A 16,915-nucleotide genomic window follows, 5' to 3' on the forward strand; every position below is an offset into this window, starting at 1 on the left:
ATTTTTTAACAAAACTTGACAAAGAAAACCTAGGAAGAAAGTTCTTTCACTAGATGTGATCTCTTAAAAAAATTGATGAACCAACAACCAGGGAACCTGCATGGAACTAACCTAGACCCTCTGCATATATATTACCACTGTGTATCTTGATCCTATGGGACTCCTAACAGTGAGAGCAGGGGCTATCCCTGACTCTGATGCCTACTTTTGGGACCCATTCTTCCTACTGGATTGCCTCGTCTAGCATTAATAGAAGAGGAAGTGCCTAGTCTTACTGCAACTTTATATATAATGGCTGGCTGATATCTATGGATGCTCTCCGTTTTCAGAAGAGAAACAGGAGGAGTGAATGTGGGGTGGGCTGGGGGGTGGAGAGGAGAGGAGGGAGAAGAAACTTTTATTGAGAAGTAAAAGCAATAAATAAGTAGCCGGGCAGTGGTTGTGCATACCTTTAATCCCAGCACTCGGGAGGCAGAGCCAGGCAGATCTTTGTGAGTTCGATGCCAGCCTGGGCTACAGAGTGAGTTCCAGGAAAGGCACAAAGTTACACAGGGAAACCCTGTCTCGAAAAAAACCAAGTAAATAAATAAATAAACAAACAAACAAACAAAAAGTTGGAGTTATAGATAATTGTGAGCTACCATGTGGGTGCTGGGATGAACTTGGGTCCTCTGGAAGAGCAGCTAGTGCTCTTAACTGCTAAGCCATTTTTTTCCAGTTCCAATTTTTAATTTTTTTGTTTTGTTTGTTTTTCGAGACAGGGTTTCTCTGTGTAGCTTTGTGCCTTTCCTGGAACTCCCTCTGTAGCCTAGACTGGCCTCGAACTCATAGAGATCCACTTGGCTCTGTCTCCCGAGTGCTGGAATTAAAAGCGTGCGCCGCCGCCGCCGCCGCCGCCGCCGCCGCCGCCACCACCACCACCACCCGGCCAGTAATTTATTTTTAAGGACATCAGAATCACACTGGTGGTTTGGTTTTCTCTTTTCTTTGCTTTAATATTAGTTTGTTTTGCTTTTTAATATTAGTTTCAAAAACAGCGAGTCGCTTAAAATTTTAAAAATTGCAAGGTCTGGTGGCACAGTCCTGACCTCACATCACAGCTACTTTGGAGGGTGATACAGGGCGATATAAAATGCAAAATCCACTTTAATTGCCCAGTGAGTTCAAGGCCATTCTCTACAAATTAGTAAGATTTCCGTCCAAAATAAAAGGTAAAAGATATAGCCCAGTAGTAGAGCACTTGCCCGGCAGTCCAGAACTCAAGGACTTATCCTTGGTAGGTTTATTTCTGGATCCTGTTAGCGTCTTTCTCTTTCTTTTCCTTGTTTGATGTACTTCAGGCATGATGTAGCCCAGCTGGCCTCAAACCCGCTATTTAATTGTTGCTGAACTTGAACTTCTGATCATCCTGCTCCACTCCTTTAAAAATACCTAGCTCACATGCTTGTACCACTTTGCCCAGCTCTGGATTCTTTGCTAGCTGCCTGTTGTTATGCGTGCCTGTTTTTGTGCCAATAAAAATGCTGGCTGTATCAAGGAAAGGTCCCGGTCCCACCCGTCCTTGGTGCATGAGCTAGGGCCTATGCTGAGACACTTTGCTCAGCCTTGGTGCAGGGAGGAGGGGACTGGATCTGCCTCAACTGAATTTACCAGGCTGAGCTGACTCCCCAGGGAAGACCTTGCCTTAGAGGAGGTGGGAATGGGGGGCAGATCTGCGGGGAAGGCTGGAGGTGGGAGGAGGGAGGACAGGAGAATCCGTAGCTTACATGTAAAATTAAATTAATTAATTAAATAAAAATATTTTTTAAAAAAGAAAAAAATCCTGGTTGTGTTACTATGGTTCTAGATTTAGAATTTGAAGTTGGGCACGTGGATACCACCATCACTGTTTAGAATTAGTTTCCATATTGGAGGTATTTTGTTTTTTTATGTATCTTAAGTTTTTGGCTTTGTGTTCTTTGAGTCTCGTTGTGCAGCTCTGACTGACCTGGAATTTCTCATACCAGGCTGTCCTCAAAGTCATTGGCTGATTGTGGTGCTTGTCTTTAATCCCAGCACTTGGGAAGCAGAGGCAGGCGGATCTCTTGAGTTCTTGAGGCCAGCCTGGTCGAGTTCCAATCCATCTACACAGTGTGTGTGTGTGTGTGTGTGTGTGTGTGTGTGTGTGTGTGTGTGTGTGTGTGTGTGTGTGTGTGCGCGCGCGCGCGCGCAGAGGAGGGTCATTGGCCTTCATAATGTTGGGAGAGGCATCCATCACCATATCCAGTTTAGGATTTTCTATTTCTTTTTTTTTTTTTTTTTTTGGTTTCTCTGTGTAGCTTTGCACCTTTCCTAGAACTCACTTGTCGTCCAGGCTGGCCTCGAACTCACAGAGATTCACCTGGTTCTGCCTCCTGAGTGCTGGGATTAAAGGCATGCACCACCACTGCCCGGCAGGATTTTCTATTTCTATGAAGAATGTCATTGACATTTTCATGGGATTGCTCTCAATCTCTACAATGCTTTGGTTCATATAGCCATTTTCATACTGCTGACTCATGAACAGGGAAAACCTTTTCATCTTCTAGTGCTTTCAGTTTACTGTATTGTACATGTGGGCAATGCATGTGTATTTGAACACATGAGCATGTAGTCAAAGGCCAATGCTGGACATCTTTATCAATGGTTATCTTTCTGGGGGAAGGGGCAGGCAAACAAGATCCAGGATTTCTCTCACCGAACTCAGAGGCCACCTAGTAGGCTAGGTGGCCAGTGTGTCCCAGTCACCACTTCCCCAGCACTGTAATTTTTGAGAACATAAAATGTTTAATATAACTTCCCCCTCCCTACAAGCATGCAGCTTTTAATGTGAGTGCTAGGGGACCAAAACTCGGGTCCGTTTGCACAGCAACATTTTGCCAACTGAGTCATCTTTACCTTTGAATGCTTGTTTTAACTTTGTAGATCTTTCACCTCCTTGGCTAGGTTTATTGCAAGGCTTAATCCATGTATTTTTAATTTCACACTGAGGCTACTATGGACTCTCCCTGATTTATAACCAAGGAGAACTGTTACCTCTTAGAATTTAAGTGGGGATGAGAGATCACCTTTCCAGTTCTCTGGCAGACTCCAGGGTGGGCCAGAGGCAAACTTTCAAATTTCTATAGCATTGAGACCAAACTTGATAATTACCAAGTCTTGACTCCCACCACTGCTCACACCTATTCCACTGCTTCCCCACATTATAGAGAAGCTGTGTAGCAGTAAGAGGGACATGCTGAGTGGGCAAATGTGGACAAGCAATGTGGATGAGTATAGATGGTTAAGTGGTTTCTGGCGTAAGGATGGGAAGACTCATACTAAATGGTCTTGGTCAAGTCTAGTTGCATTTGGTCTGCAAAAGGTCCTGCCAGCTTACTTTTATGCCCTACACCAATAAACATGCTGGCTTGAGGCCACTGAGAAGGAGCTTGTTTTGGAAGGTTGACTGCTTCCAGACAATCCCAAATTCCTGCAGAGCTTACTCCAAGTTACCTAACCATCAGCCATGTCCTCTGGATAGGGAGGGCCGTCACTTGCATTACCTTTGAGATTCTACACACGATTTACAGTAAGGTCTTTTCTTGCATTGAAGCTGGCCACTTAACTGACAGAATCCTCTTCTCAATATAGTAGCAAAGTAGCCGTCCTTACTTGACAGTTGCTTTTCAATTTCAAGCCTGTTCTCACTTCTTCAGATATCAAACCACATCCTCTCATCTGACCCAAACTTCCCAGAAAGGCAACACAGAAAATGAGGAAGCCAGCCTCCCTCCTGACCATGAGTACAAAACATAGCTAAATATTTCTTAAGCAGCCCTGGGCAACAGAGTTCACTAGCTTACTTCCTGCTTACCACATCTTGAGATGTAACTTAAAAACAGAAGCCACTTTGCAAGCTTACAACCAGTCAACCTCACTGGAGACCTATTTTAGCTACAGATAGCTGGGTTGGAATTTTATTTCTGCTATAGCCCACTAAACAAGGACCAACTACACACAGCATAGGTAACAGAAAAGCATCTGGTCAACCAACTTTCTCCTCTCCTACGGACATTTTCAAACAAGTTGTATAGGCCTGGCCTACATCTAACAGGGCTTCTTCCCAGTACAGAGACTGTTCACAGCAGAGGCACACCAATAAACCAAGTGTTCATTCTGCTTTATTAGTCAACCGGAAAACTAGACAATCCTCCAGTCTAGGGAGGCATTAACTTAATCCTCTTCTTCATCATCACCAGCTCCAGCACCACCCTGGCCCTTCTTGGCATTCTTCCTCTTCACTCGGCCTGGGCGGCCACCACCATAAGGAGAACGGAGGGAGAAATCAATGTGCTTCTGAGAGTCCAGACGAACAATGAAGGATGGAATGTTCACCACCTGCTTGCGGACCCTGAATAGGAAGAACAGGTTAGGGGACAAGGTGAGAGGTGGAACCAATTGGTCCTGTCCTAGACAACAGGTTGATGGACACTCTTGACCTCATAGACTCTTATAGGTAGCCAAAATGGTTTATGATGAGTACTAATCCTCAAACCACCACCTCAGACAACAATAGTACATCTCTGCCCATAGAGCTGGTGAGGAAGAAATCAGTTACAGAAAGGGGAAAGGTATGCAATTTTCACTCATTTAACTAGTCTTTGCACCAGTCACTTTTAGCCAGGTTGATTATCAACTGGCAAATTAACAAACAGGAGTATAGCAATGAGGTCTGGGTTGGAACTCATACAGCAAGCTCCAATGACAGCTTTGCCCCCCCCCCCCAACACCAACTCAATCCTCTCTCCGAGAGGGCACCAAGAGCTATTACCTGTCCAGCTGCTTGCATGCCTGGCAGAGAACTTCGCAAGGTGTACGGCTTGAGCCGCAGTGACACTTGCGCTGGGCTATGGGGGAGACAAAGCTGTCCCCAATTCCCCCGTAAGCTTTCATTCTGAACCCTCAGGGTAAGCTCAGATTTGTCAGCTCCGAAGGCTACACGGGAGACAGGACGGCAGCTTAGCAAAGGAAACCAACAGTGCAGATTGGGTAAGTAAGGCTTTCAGGCCTAGCTTCAGCTTACCTGATATGACGCTGGCGGATGAGTACTCGGGCATGGTGAATAGATTTAGCCAGACCCAGCTTAAAGACCTGGGTCTGCAGCCGCCTCTCCAAGAAATCCTCAATCTTCAGTCCCAGGATGTAATCCAGCTTCATCTTGCCCTCATCCAGCACCCCAATACGAACAAGTCGCCTCAGCAGAGCATTGCCTGGGGGGGGAGTATAACTCAAATCAGTCCTGACCTCATACTCAACCTCAGAGCTCCGGTAAGTCAAGTTCCTACAGCTTTCACCCATTTTGTATTTTGCAAGGAGCATGGGAAAAAAGAATGTCAGTGATGTGCCTAACAACCTTTCTTCTAAGAGCTGCAGGCTCAAGACCCTGACATGGGCACTGAGTCTCCCTTTAAACAACAGGCATTATACCACAGGTTTACAGTCTTTCATTCAACCTTCATCACTAAGGGAGGAGCTTTAACACTCAACTTAAGACAGGGGCGGCGGCTGCGCACGCCTTTAATCACAGCACTCGGGAGGCAGAGGCAGATGGATCACTGTGAGTTCAAGGCCAGCTTTGTCTACAGTGTTCCAGGACAGGCTCCGAAGCTACAGAGACTCTGTCTCAAAAACCAAAAATAATTAAAAACACACAAACAAAAACAAAACGAGGCTTCCTAGACAGGCTCCAAGGTACAGAGAAAACCTGTCTCGAAAAAACCAAACAAAAAACCATGCTACTTTCACAAGAATCACAGTACTTGGGAGGCTAGGGTGAGCAGAGACCAAAAGATAATCTACACAGTACCAAGCCAACAAGATATATAGAAACAACCCATATCTATTCCTCAGACTATACTCCCAGGAGTTTGAAAGAAAGCTAACTGTGAAGGCCTAGTCACCTGGTAAGAAATCCTAAATATAAAGAACCAAGTTAAAAAAAAAAAACAATTCACCATTGATTTTCTTCCAGTATCCTAAAATACACTCAATTTCTTATGTTTTATAAATAATGGTCAGATACAAATACAAAATATATCCCCAAAAGAAAAATATTACTGTTATATAGTAAAACATTCAGTATGAAAACAAAAAGTGCACACTGATAAACCTAAGACACAAGAGCACATCCTACCACTAAACTGTTCCGTGGCCTCCATCTGACCAATGTTGACAGGCCCAAAACTCTAGAAAGTTAACTCGAATAGACTCCTTGTGGCACAAGCTGGTATTAAAACGTTCAACTTCTAATCTGAAATCTGACGGTCAATCAAGAGACAGACATTTTCTGGTAGTCACTAACACATAAGTCAAGCCAGTGATAACTCCAAGGCATTTCTTTCCTAACCGTAGCCAGAGGTTTCATTAGAAAGCGATTCCAGGGAGACTGCCTTGACAATTTTCACTTCTGCTCATCAAGAAAACGGAAAGTTTATATATCTGCAGCTCCCGTTCTTCTGTAACTAACTCCAAAACATGAATCTGTTTCCAAGCCTGTGTTGAAAATTGCCCCAAGCCAAGCGACCCACACCTGCAAACCCTGCACTTTTTAGACTTCTGGTAGTTTACAGGCCAAACTGACCTACATGAGTTTCCGTCTCAAACATTCCCCAAAAGCCCAACCTGTTCAGGGTCATACCTCCCACAATGCAGTCTAAAAGCTCAATTCAGCAACTCCGGGGGCCACCACCCATCCTTTTGAAAATGAGCCCGTATATACCTTCAAAAAGACGCCGTGGGTCCTTTTCGTCCAGCGTCAGCAGCTCCCGGGCGGCCTTGCGGATCTTAGCCAGGGTAAACTTGACCCTCCAGACCTCACGCTTGTTCCGGAGCCCATACTCTCCTGCACGTGCGTGGGAGGGAAGGACAGGGCCAGAGCCACTGAGTGACTACACTTGGCCTTAGCGACTTCAGAACACAAGCCTCATCTAAACCACGATCCTCTGCGGCGATGGCGCCCAGGGCGAGCACGTGGGGGACCGACCGCATGGCTACCTGAATCTCCCACCCCCGATCCCCGATCCGGAATCCCACCCTGGCCACGCACCGATCAGCTTCAGTTCCTGGTCGAGACGCGATTTCTCGAAGGGTCTCCGTGGGGTCACATAGGTTTTGCGACACACCCAACTTCTGGCAACCGGCATGTTGGCTCCTCTAGGCCCGCCGCGCCTGCGCAAAGGGTCGTGTTTAAAGAAGTGTCGTCAGGGCGCATACGCAGCCAAACCCCGCGGGCCCCGCACCAACTCGGCTCTCGCGAGAGCCGCCTCAGACAATTCGGAACCGAGATTCTTTTTTTCCCCCACCACCGTGCTGCAATGATGTCCAAGCACCTTCTTCCCGCCCCTCTCCCCTATCCGTCAGCTTCTGAACGGCTCCATCACCTCACACCGTCCCCCCGAAAAGCTAACTAACTACCCTCACGACGCTCACCTGCAAACTCACGCCCGCGACAAAAGAGAGACGCTTCCGCCGGACCACGGTCTTATAGCAACGGCGCGCGGCCATGACGTCATCGCGCACCGCTCGCGGCTCTGCCAATCGGAAGCAGGAGAGCCATAGAGTGGAGCGGGTGGGCCAGAGCGGCGCTGCGCTGGGTGGACTTACCAGTGAGGTGGTTAGGCGGCTGCAGAGCCGACGGGACGTGCTTGCATTAATTAATCCAAGGGTGAACGGAGCTGCCTTGCCGCTTCCCAGGGCAAAGGCATCACGTAACGCGCTGCAGTTGTCACTTTTTGTTTTAACAAGGGCTCTTGGGGAAGAGCTCACAGGAAATTCAGGGCAGCAGCCTAGGTTCCCCACCACGGTCTCAGTCTCGTGACAATGCCCCTATCTTGGCCATAAAAATGCTAGGCTATTAGGTGTGGGCCACCGTGCTGGGCTTGTAATATGCAGGCTGTGCCGGTTCGTTTTTGTCGGCTTGACACAAACCTAGACATACCTGGAAAGAGGATCTATTAAAGAAGAAAATTCCCCCATCATCTTGGCTATAAGTCTCTCCTGTTTTATTGTTTTTGAGTCACGGTTTTCCAACAAATGACCATGCATTCCTGATCCTCCTTCCCACACTTCCCAAGGGCTGGTCTTACAACCCATTCTCCTACAGATATTTCGTTTGGTTGGGGTTTGTTGTCTCTCCCTCCCTCTCCCCAAGGTCTTTCTGCTTAGTCCTGGTTGTCCTGGAGCTGGCAGTGTAGACCAAGCAGGCCTGAAACTCACAGATCCACCTGTCCTCCCAAGTGCTGGGATTGAAAGTGTGCACTACCATGCCCGGCTTTATTTCTTTGTGGGGAAACAGGGTCTATGTACCTAGCCCAGGCTATCCTGGAACTATGTAGACAGGCTGACCTCAAACTCATAGGTATGATGTCCCTGAGTAGCTAAGAGGACAGGCCTGTACCACTAGGCCTAGATCAGGTATTCTTTCCTTTTATTTTAACCTGTTTGGTAGAAATTTATTTTACATTTACATACTCAGGCAAGGATCTTGCTCATTTAGTCTGGGAGGACAGAGTGAGGGTAGGGGACAGGTAGACAGACTATAGTTTACTTTCTGCGTGTCAAATACTTAAATTTTTTTTTTTTTTAAATTTTACGTGCACTGGTATTTTGGCCTTATGTCTGTGTGAGTGTCAAATCACCTGGAGTTGGGAGTTACAGATAATTGTGAGCTGGGATGAACTTGGGTCCTCTGGAAGAGTAGCTAGTGCTCTTAACTGCTAAGCCATTTTTTTTTTCTAGTCCAAATTTTTAATTTTTGTTTTGTTTTTCGTTTTTGGAGACAGGGTTTCTCTGTGTAGCTTTGGTGCCTGTCCTAGATCTCGCTCTGTAGACCAGGCTGGCTTCAAACTCACAAGAGATCTGCCTGGCTCTGCCTACCAAGTACTGGGATTAAAGGTGTGCGCCACCACTGCCCGGCAATTTTTAAGAATGATTTAATGTATACAGGTGTTTTGTCTGGATATACACATTCCCATATGTGAACCTAGTGTCTTCCAAGGGCCAGAAAGGGTTGGATGCCCAGAAACTGGAGTTAGAGGTGTTTGTGAGCCCTGTGTGTGCTGTGAACCAAACCCAGTTCCTTTGCAAGAGCACCAAGTACTCTTAACCATCTCTCCAGCCCTTATTTAGCTGCAGTAGGTCTTGCTGGTCTGGAACTTGCTATATAGACCAGGCTAGCCTTGAATTCAAAGATCCTCCTGCTTCTCCTATCTGAGCACTGGGATTCAAAGTATATACCACCACACCCAGCTGTTTTTAACTATGTGTATGTGTGGGTATATGCACCTGAGTGGAGTTGGCTGTGGAGAACAGAATAGGGTGCCAAATTCCCTGAAGATGGAGTTACAGGCACTTTGTGAGCTGTCCTATATGGGTGTTTAGAACTGAACGTAGGTCCCTTGGAAAAGCTCAACTACTGAGCCATCTCTATAGCCCCAAAGGTGTAGCCCAAGCAGGCCTCAAACTCATGATCCTCCTGCCTTTGCCTCCTCAGTCTATCTTACTATACTGGTATACACCACCACAACCAGCTCATGCAACATTTTTTAGTTATAACCTTTATATGCATCTGAAACGGTTTGTAGCAATCTCAAGGGGACCAGTGAGATGGCTCAGCAGTTAAAGGTGCTTGATGGCAAGTCTGATAACCTGAGTTCGGTCCCTGAAAACCACATGGTAAAAAATAGAGCAGGCTTTCTCAAATTCTTCTCTGACCTCCGCATATGTTCCATGGCACATTCGTGCCCACATACATACACATGTATATATACAATAAATAAACGTAATAAAAATCTTCAAGGTAAAACTTAGTGGGATGCAAAGAGGCAGACTGCTGAATCAGAAAGACCAAGCGTAAAGCCCCAGGCCTGGTAGTTATTATAAGTTTTGTGACCCGGAGCAAGTCATTTCCCCTTCCCTTTTCTCATCTGAATATAGGAATAAAAACTCCGCATTTCAAAGATTGCTGTAAGGACTCAAAATACAAACATTTATTCAACAAATGTATTGAGAACTGCCCTGTAGAAAACAGAAAAGCCAAGTAAGAGCAGTCTCAACTCTGAACAAGCTCACAGTATGGAAACAGAAATACAAAACAACACTGCTACTAAGTGCCTTAAAACAGAAAAAAAAAAAAAAAAAAAAAAAAAACCAGAAAGGATGTAGTGTTCAAAACTCTGGAATCGGAACTAACCAGGCAGGGCACAAGCCTTCATGTGCAGACAAGCTGGAGTGACCATCCAGAAGGGTTCTTGCGACCCACAGCCACACCTCACCATAGCCACATCTCCCTCGGTCTCCTGCAGTTCACTGCAGGCTGGCCCACTGCAGGGAGGTGTAGACCACCTTCCCATCAGGCTGAGGGGAGCAGAGAAGCAGGGTCTTTCTAACACTGGTTCCCAGGCGGCCGGCAGAGACCAGGTCCTGAAGTGGGATGGGGTCTTCAGCAGCCCAGCACTGAGCAATGTAGTGAGCGTGGAAACGCAGCGGGTCACCTGGAGGAAAGAGACAGATGCATTAGCAGTTCCCGTCTGCAGAGGCTGGAACACTGACAAGGGGTCTTCTGCTTACTGCATTTTTGGTTCCTTTGTGTGCTGGGTATGGAACCCAGGGCCTTGTGTAGATTAAGGAAGTACTCTATCACTTCCTATTTGTTTATTTATTTAAGTATATGAGTGTTTGCTTGTCTGCATGCATATATGTGTACCGTGTGTGGCTGGTGCCTGCATAGGCCAGAAGAGAGGACTAGGGTAACCCACAGAACTGGGGTTACAGATGGCTGGGAGCTACCATGTGAGTGCTGGGAACCAGATCTGTCTGGGTCCTCTGCAAAAGCACCATTGAGCCATCTGTCTAGCACCCATGCTAGTCTTGAACTTGCCCTGTAGCTCACACTCACCCTAACGCTGGCATTCTCATTCTCCTGTCTGAGTAGCTGGAATTAGTGGCTTCATGGACATCACAGCAAACACTGAATACTTTGAAACACATACCCTTGGACCCATCTACTCTACTTTGGGGGGGGGGGGCACAGAGTTTCTCTATATGTGGCTCTGGCTGTTCTGGAACTCACTATATAGACCAAACTGGCCTCAAACCACAGAGATCTGCATGCCTGTTTCCCAAGTGCTAGGAATGAAGGTGTGCACTGCTACACCTGGCATACCTCTACTCTTAAGGATCTCTTCTCTCCTCCTCCTTCCTCCTCTCTCTTTTCTTCTTCTCTCTTCTCTCTCTCTTTCTCTCTCTCTTTCTTATTTCCTGTGCATTGGTGTTTTGCCTGAATGTATGTCTGTGTGAGGGTGTCTTGGAGTTACAGATAGTTGTGAGCTCATATGGGTGCTGGGAATTGAACCCGGGTCCTCTGTAAAAGCAGTCAGTGCTCCTAACTGCTAAGCCATCTCTCCTGCCCTCTTTTTCCTTTTTGAAGACAGTGCATTGTTTCGATGGCCCAAGATGGCTTCACAATTGCCAAAAAACAGAATAGAAAGCACAAAATAATAACTTCTGTGGTACACCTAATAAGCCTAGACAATACATAACTATCACGATTAAAGGATATGGCGAGACATGTTTGTAACCTCAAGCGCTTAGGAGGCTTAGGCTGGGGACTCCTTGAACTTAGGAGTTCAAGGCCAACATGGGCACCACACAGAAAGACATTTTACACACACACACACACACATACACCCAAAAAAATGAGAAAAAAAAGAAAGTAAGTCAAGATTAAAAGATAAGCCACAAGTGCTGGGTGTAGCTCATTAGCAGACCACTTATGGAGCACAGGCAAGATCTGATCCCTAGTATTGCAACCACAAAACAAAAACGGAACCAGTCTGAGACTCTACTAGGCTAAAGAAAAAAAGATTTTATAGCAGGATACAGCAAAAATTAAAGTCCTTTGCTAATTCCAGCACTTGGGAGGCTGGGGCAGGTGGATCTCTGAGTTCCAGACCAGTCTGGTCTACAGAGCTAGTTCTAGGACAGGGAGGGCTACAGAGAAACTGTGTCTAAGAAAAACAAAACAAACAAACAAAAAATAAGTCAATACGATTTTTAAAAAAAAAAAAAAGAGCCAGGCAGGAAAGTTTTGTGGGCCTTGTTGCAAATACTTAGCTCACAGCACAGCCAGCCACGGGCTCTGTAAGCAGAGACCCTCGGATGGCTTTAGTTACTCAACAGCTCAGTCTGTCCCTCGAATAGGTGAATCTGAATTAGCAGGATAGAAATCTGAATAAGGCTGGAGAGAGGTCAGGTAGAACATGCTGTTTTCAGAGGTCTGATCAATCAGCACATTGGCTACAATTGTAAGGAATCTGTTTTCTGGCTGCAAGATACATGCAACATAAAAAAAAAAAAAAAAAAAAAAAAAAAAAAAAAAAAAAAAAAAAGAAAAGACTACAAGAGGTGAATCACAGGCAATGGAAATTTAAAATGTAGAGCTGGCGAGATGGCTCAGCGATTAAGAACGGCTACCACTCTTCCAGAGGACCTGAGTTCAGTTCCTTCCTAGCAGTCACATCAAATAATTCACAACTGCCTACTCCAACTCCAGGAGTATCCATGCCATCTTCTAGTCTCCCTGTGCAACCACACACATGCACACATACTAACTACATACATATATACACACACACACACACACACACACACACACACACACACACACAGAGGAACACTCTTTAAGAGAGGGATGAGGAGATGTGGCATTCGAAGGGGACTGTTGCTATATCCATGCCTGGCAGCTGGGCTCCTGGCAAGAGCCTCGCCAGAAGCCAGAGTCTCTGGCTGTTAAAAGGCTCCCACCGGCTGAGAGGGTACATCAATATGCTTGAGGAACTAATCCCATAACTGTTTTCCTGGAGGCTTAGCAACTTTGAGCCTCAGGCAAAATTTAAAAATAAACTTAGAAGCATTACAGTGACTGAGGCTTTGGACACTATTTCACAGGAGACAAGGATTCTCTCAGTGTCCCGTACACTGAGTACTGTTTTAGAAATGTTGACATATTAGAACTAACTGGTCTATGCCAGGCCTGAATGCTTATGCATTTTTTAATCACCTCAGCACTCCCATGTTTGAGGCCAGCCTGGGTTACATGTACCACTCTGTTAAAAAGAAGTAAAAGAGGCAAGAAAAGAACAAATAGTTTCGCTTATGGTTCAATTTAATGTATAGAATTAGAGCTGGGTGTGGTGGCACACATTTGCCATCCTAGCACTAGGGAGGCCAAGGCAAGAAGATGCTTCCAACTGTGTCAGGTAGTGAACTAGACACTGGCTTGGGATTCAATAGTGAGACTTTGCATGAAAAGAAAATCCTGGTGTGGTAAGAAGATGCCTTTAATTCCAGCACTCTTGAGACAGACAGGTGTCAGGGTTACAGAGTAGACCTTATCTTAAAAAACTGAGATTGCCAGGCATGGTGGTGCAGGCCTTTAATCTGAGCACTTGGGAGGCAGAGGCAGGCTCTGTGAGTTCGAGTCTACCCTGGTCTACACAGCAAATTCTGGGCCAGTCAGAGCTACACAATGAACCCCTACCTCAAAACATAAAAAATAAACAAACAAACAAACAAGGTATAGGATTAGGTAATTAACTGATTTGAACTAGTTATTTTAAGCTGCAGGTTCCCAAGGAGCTGGGGATACAGGTCCACATCACCTTACTCAGACCTAGCTAGAACCTCAACGATCAATGGTACTTACATGGCATGCATACACCTGCATGTCCATATCAACACACAATCCACCACATATTTTCAACCACCTGTCATTTTACTTTTGATTGTATTTTTCACATACATGACCCTACTTTTTTTTTCGAGACAGGGTTTCTCTATGTAGCTCTGACTGTCCTGGAACTCGTTCTGTAGACCAGATGGCTTTGAACTCAGAAGATCTACTACCTGCCTCTGCCTCTTGAGTGCTGGGGTTAAAGATGTGTGCTGCTGCCACCTGGCGACCCTGCGTTTTTGTTTTTTTTTTCTCTTTTTCTTTTTTCAGACACGGTCTTGATACCCAGCCCTGGCTCGCCTGAACTCACTATGTAGTCTATATCGGTCTCAAACTTGTGGCAATCCTCCTGTCTCAGACTCTCAAGTGCTAAGATTACAGGTATGGCCATCATACCCCATTTTTTTTTCTTTGTTGAGATGGGGTATCATGTAGCCAAAGCTAGCCTCAAACTGGTTGTGCCTCCACTTATCATTAGAGGCATGTACCGCCATACCCAGCTACAATCCTACACTTCAATTCTTCGATAATCACGCCTGTGTTTCTCAGACAACTGTTTTGCTGTTGTTTTTCTTGCTGTTGTTCTGAGACTGTCTCTATGCCTCCTGGATGGCCCGGAACTCAGAGATACCGTACTGCCTCCCCAGTGCTGGGATTAAAGGAAGAGACCACCTCTCTGGCTTAAATGCTATGTTTTGTTTCCAACCTATTAGTGACTTTGCTGCTTTTAATCTTTCAAATCTATAAAGAATCCTGCAGCAAATGTGCTCATATGTCCTGTGAACACTTGTAAGCATTTCTAAGCCAATCTTCTAGATCACACAGAGAACTTATGGAAAGTTACTAAACCAAGCCAGCTGTTGTGACATAAGCCTGTAATCCCAACACTTGGGAAGTGGAGAAAGGAAGACTTTGCATTCCAAGGCTGGCCTGTGCAGCATAGCAAATTCCAAGCTCGTCTGGCGACATAATGAGACCCTGTCTCAAACAAAACAGTTATTAAGCTACCCTCCAGGAGCTCAGGAGAACTCCCACATTATTTGATGTACTTTTCTGTGTCCCCAGGGCGTAGAGGTGACACAAGAGAGAAAAATGCAGGACAAAGACCATCAGGAAAGGGACGGCCACTAGAGCCCCAACCTCCACTCACCGGGATAGACCAGGAAGTCGCCGCCAAACTTCCCAGCTGCGCTGAGGAAGAAGCCTCTCTCCCAGAGGTCACGGTAGATGCTGTAGCGCAGCTCGTGGGCAGGACGGCCAGCGTGGGGCCAGTCTTTGGACTGCACACGCCAGTCCAGAGGCTTAGCCTTCACAGGCCGAGGCCTGGCAGTGGCCAGCTGGATGAGCAGGGCTGACCTGGGCAAGGGGGTCACCCCGTTTGAAGGCCCTGGTTGGGGAGATGAGGAGTCTGGGGGAGGTGCAGAGAAGAATTTACTGAATCCACAAGGCAAGGTCTCCTCATCTCCAAAAAAACCCAACTAAAATCCCCCAAAGCTTCCTTCCCTCTTACCCCAAATCTGAACTCCAAACCCTGTTCTCACCTGCTCCCTCCTGCTCCGCAGAAGCCTGGCCATCATCATTTGTCTCGCTCGCTTGGGTAGCTTCGCTTCCACCCGCTTCTTGGCCTTCTTCCGCCCCTGAATCCTGTTCCAGCTTCTGCTTCTTGGCGGCCTGGCCCTCTTCGATCTTCTCTTGGAGCTCCTGGCGCCGGGTCTCACGGGCCTCGGCGGCCAAAGTGCTCTGCTCCTGGAAACTCTGCTCTTGCTGGCGTTTGAACGATGCTAGGGCCTGAGAAGCAAACTTAGCTGGAACCCCAGGCCACACACTGCCTGCGATCCCTTAGGAAGACGGGAATTCCGACCCTGCTTACAACCTTCCAAGAGCGCCTTTCCAGACCAGGCCCTCCCAGGCATTCCCACCACAAGGGCCTTTCGCCTCTTACCAGGCCATGGCTACGGGGATCCGGACGCGGGGCGCTGACCAGTGTCACGGCGCCTATCTCGGCCAGGAGCCGGGCCTCTTCGGGCAACAGCAGGAGCGGGAGGCCCAGGCGCGAGTTCTGGCGGGGCCCGCGGGGCAGGGCGCCCACCGTGCGGCCCCCGACTCCCAAGCGCTCCCGCAGCGCCTGCACCGCCTCAGCTCCCCACACCAGCGAGCGGCCATTAGCGACCTCCACCACCAGCATCCTCCTGCAGGGTAGGAGGCGGCGACGCGGTCACCCAAGCAGCCCCGCGGACCCGACCGAAGCCCTCCAACGCCCCAGTGCAAGCGAGGCCCCGCCCCTGAACCCGAGCGGGGCGGGGCCGGGGTTGCCACCTGCGCGCCCCCGGGGCCGAGCCCCGCCCGGAAGGACCGTGCAAAGACCACGCCTCGCGGGCAGGTCCCACCGCTCCGCTCCCCCTCAGCGCCCGGTGGCCATCGTCTCTGCCGGTGCGTGCCCCCGCATCACGTCTCCTCGCGGAGACCTCCCGCCGCCACGGCGGTCGCACCGCCCTTTTCCGCAAGAGTGCGTGTCTTCCTTCGGGCGTGTCCGTCAAGCCTCGGGACCTGGACGTGGAGCGGCGGTCTGCTCAAGCAAGCCCCACCCTCTCCTAGGAGACGGGGAGCCCGGCCCCTCCCACTTCGGGTGAACCCCGAGGTTCGCCTTTCCCGCCCATTCGCTCGGCCGGGCTTCAAGAGAAACCCAGTCCCTGGGTTGCGCAAGCCGTTTGAGTTTCCAGCATCCTCGGCTCGGGCCCCACCGGGGGGCCCTGCCCACCCCGGACACAAGCGTTCCAGCCCTCCGGAGGGTGATCCCCGGCTCGGGCGAATCCGCCACCCCTTCCGAGTCGCAAGAGGTTGGGCGTTCGGGCCCAGCCAGCTCCCCGCCAGTCCTCCGGCTGCGGCCCCGCACCCTCCCTACCCAGTTTCGGGAGCTCGCGCACGCGATGGAGCCCTCAGTCGCGCTCTGGGCGGGCGCCGCAGACGCCTCGGCTCCCCTTCGGCCTGCCGCACTGTCCCCGGGCAGCGGCAGTCAAGTCAGCGCCGGGCCCACACTCTCGGCGGAGGCGGAGCAGGCTCGACGTAGGGCGTCCTCCGTCACCCCGTCGCGTCAGCAAGGCGGAAAACCTGCGGGGAGCTCGCACT

General features: G+C 48.3%; 2 protein-coding genes across 3 annotated transcripts; both read right to left on the reverse strand.

Annotated features, from left to right (window-relative positions):
- Nucleotides 1–4,161: 4,161 nt before the first annotated feature.
- Rps9 (ribosomal protein S9) lies at nt 4,162–7,592 on the reverse strand. The gene is made up of 5 exons (XM_028863040.2): nt 7,489–7,592; nt 7,106–7,227; nt 6,779–6,901; nt 5,084–5,270; nt 4,162–4,411 (listed from the first exon to the last, which is right to left on the reverse strand). The coding sequence occupies exons 2-5, from the start codon at nt 7,200–7,202 to the stop codon at nt 4,234–4,236; spliced, it is 585 nt and encodes a 194-aa protein (XP_028718873.1). The 5' UTR covers nt 7,203–7,227; nt 7,489–7,592; the 3' UTR covers nt 4,162–4,233.
- Nucleotides 7,593–10,022: 2,430 nt separating this feature from the next.
- On the reverse strand, nt 10,023–16,835 carry Tsen34 (tRNA splicing endonuclease subunit 34). 2 transcript variants are annotated; one of them, XM_028863024.1, is made up of 5 exons: nt 16,692–16,835; nt 15,732–15,978; nt 15,331–15,577; nt 14,940–15,197; nt 10,023–10,550 (listed from the first exon to the last, which is right to left on the reverse strand). In XM_028863024.1, the coding sequence occupies exons 2-5, from the start codon at nt 15,972–15,974 to the stop codon at nt 10,363–10,365; spliced, it is 936 nt and encodes a 311-aa protein (XP_028718857.1). In that variant the 5' UTR covers nt 15,975–15,978; nt 16,692–16,835; the 3' UTR covers nt 10,023–10,362. The 2 variants fall into 2 exon arrangements, with proteins under 2 accessions (XP_028718857.1, XP_037058118.1); XM_037202223.1 differs by lacking the exon at nt 16,692–16,835 and adding an exon at nt 16,106–16,189.
- Between the last annotated feature and the right edge of the window lie 80 nt (nt 16,836–16,915).

The sequence above is a fragment of the Peromyscus leucopus genome, chromosome 1, assembly GCF_004664715.2.
Source record: "Peromyscus leucopus breed LL Stock chromosome 1, UCI_PerLeu_2.1, whole genome shotgun sequence".
Classification (NCBI taxonomy): domain Eukaryota; kingdom Metazoa; phylum Chordata; class Mammalia; order Rodentia; family Cricetidae; genus Peromyscus; species Peromyscus leucopus.

What these genes read in the sequence shown, in the direction of transcription:
- Tsen34 (XM_028863024.1), bottom strand. Translation starts at nt 15,974, where the DNA reads ATGCTGGTGGTGGAGGTCGCTAATGGCCGCTCGCTGGTGTGGGGAGCT. An exon ending in ATCCCCGTAGCCATGGCCTG is followed by an intron (nt 15,578 to 15,731) that starts GTAAGAGGCGAA and finishes TTTGCTTCTCAG; the next exon opens with GCCCTAGCATCGTTCAAACG. An exon ending in CGACTTCCTGGTCTATCCCG is followed by an intron (nt 10,551 to 14,939) that starts GTGAGTGGAGGT and finishes TCTTTCCTCCAG; the next exon opens with GTGACCCGCTGCGTTTCCAC.
- Rps9 (XM_028863040.2), bottom strand. Translation starts at nt 7,202, where the DNA reads ATGCCGGTTGCCAGAAGTTGGGTGTGTCGCAAAACCTATGTGACCCCA. An exon ending in CCAGGAACTGAAGCTGATCG is followed by an intron (nt 6,902 to 7,105) that starts GTGCGTGGCCAG and finishes ACGCACGTGCAG; the next exon opens with GAGAGTATGGGCTCCGGAAC. An exon ending in ATCCGCCAGCGTCATATCAG is followed by an intron (nt 4,412 to 5,083) that starts GTAAGCTGAAGC and finishes CTTCCTATTCAG; the next exon opens with GGTCCGCAAGCAGGTGGTGA.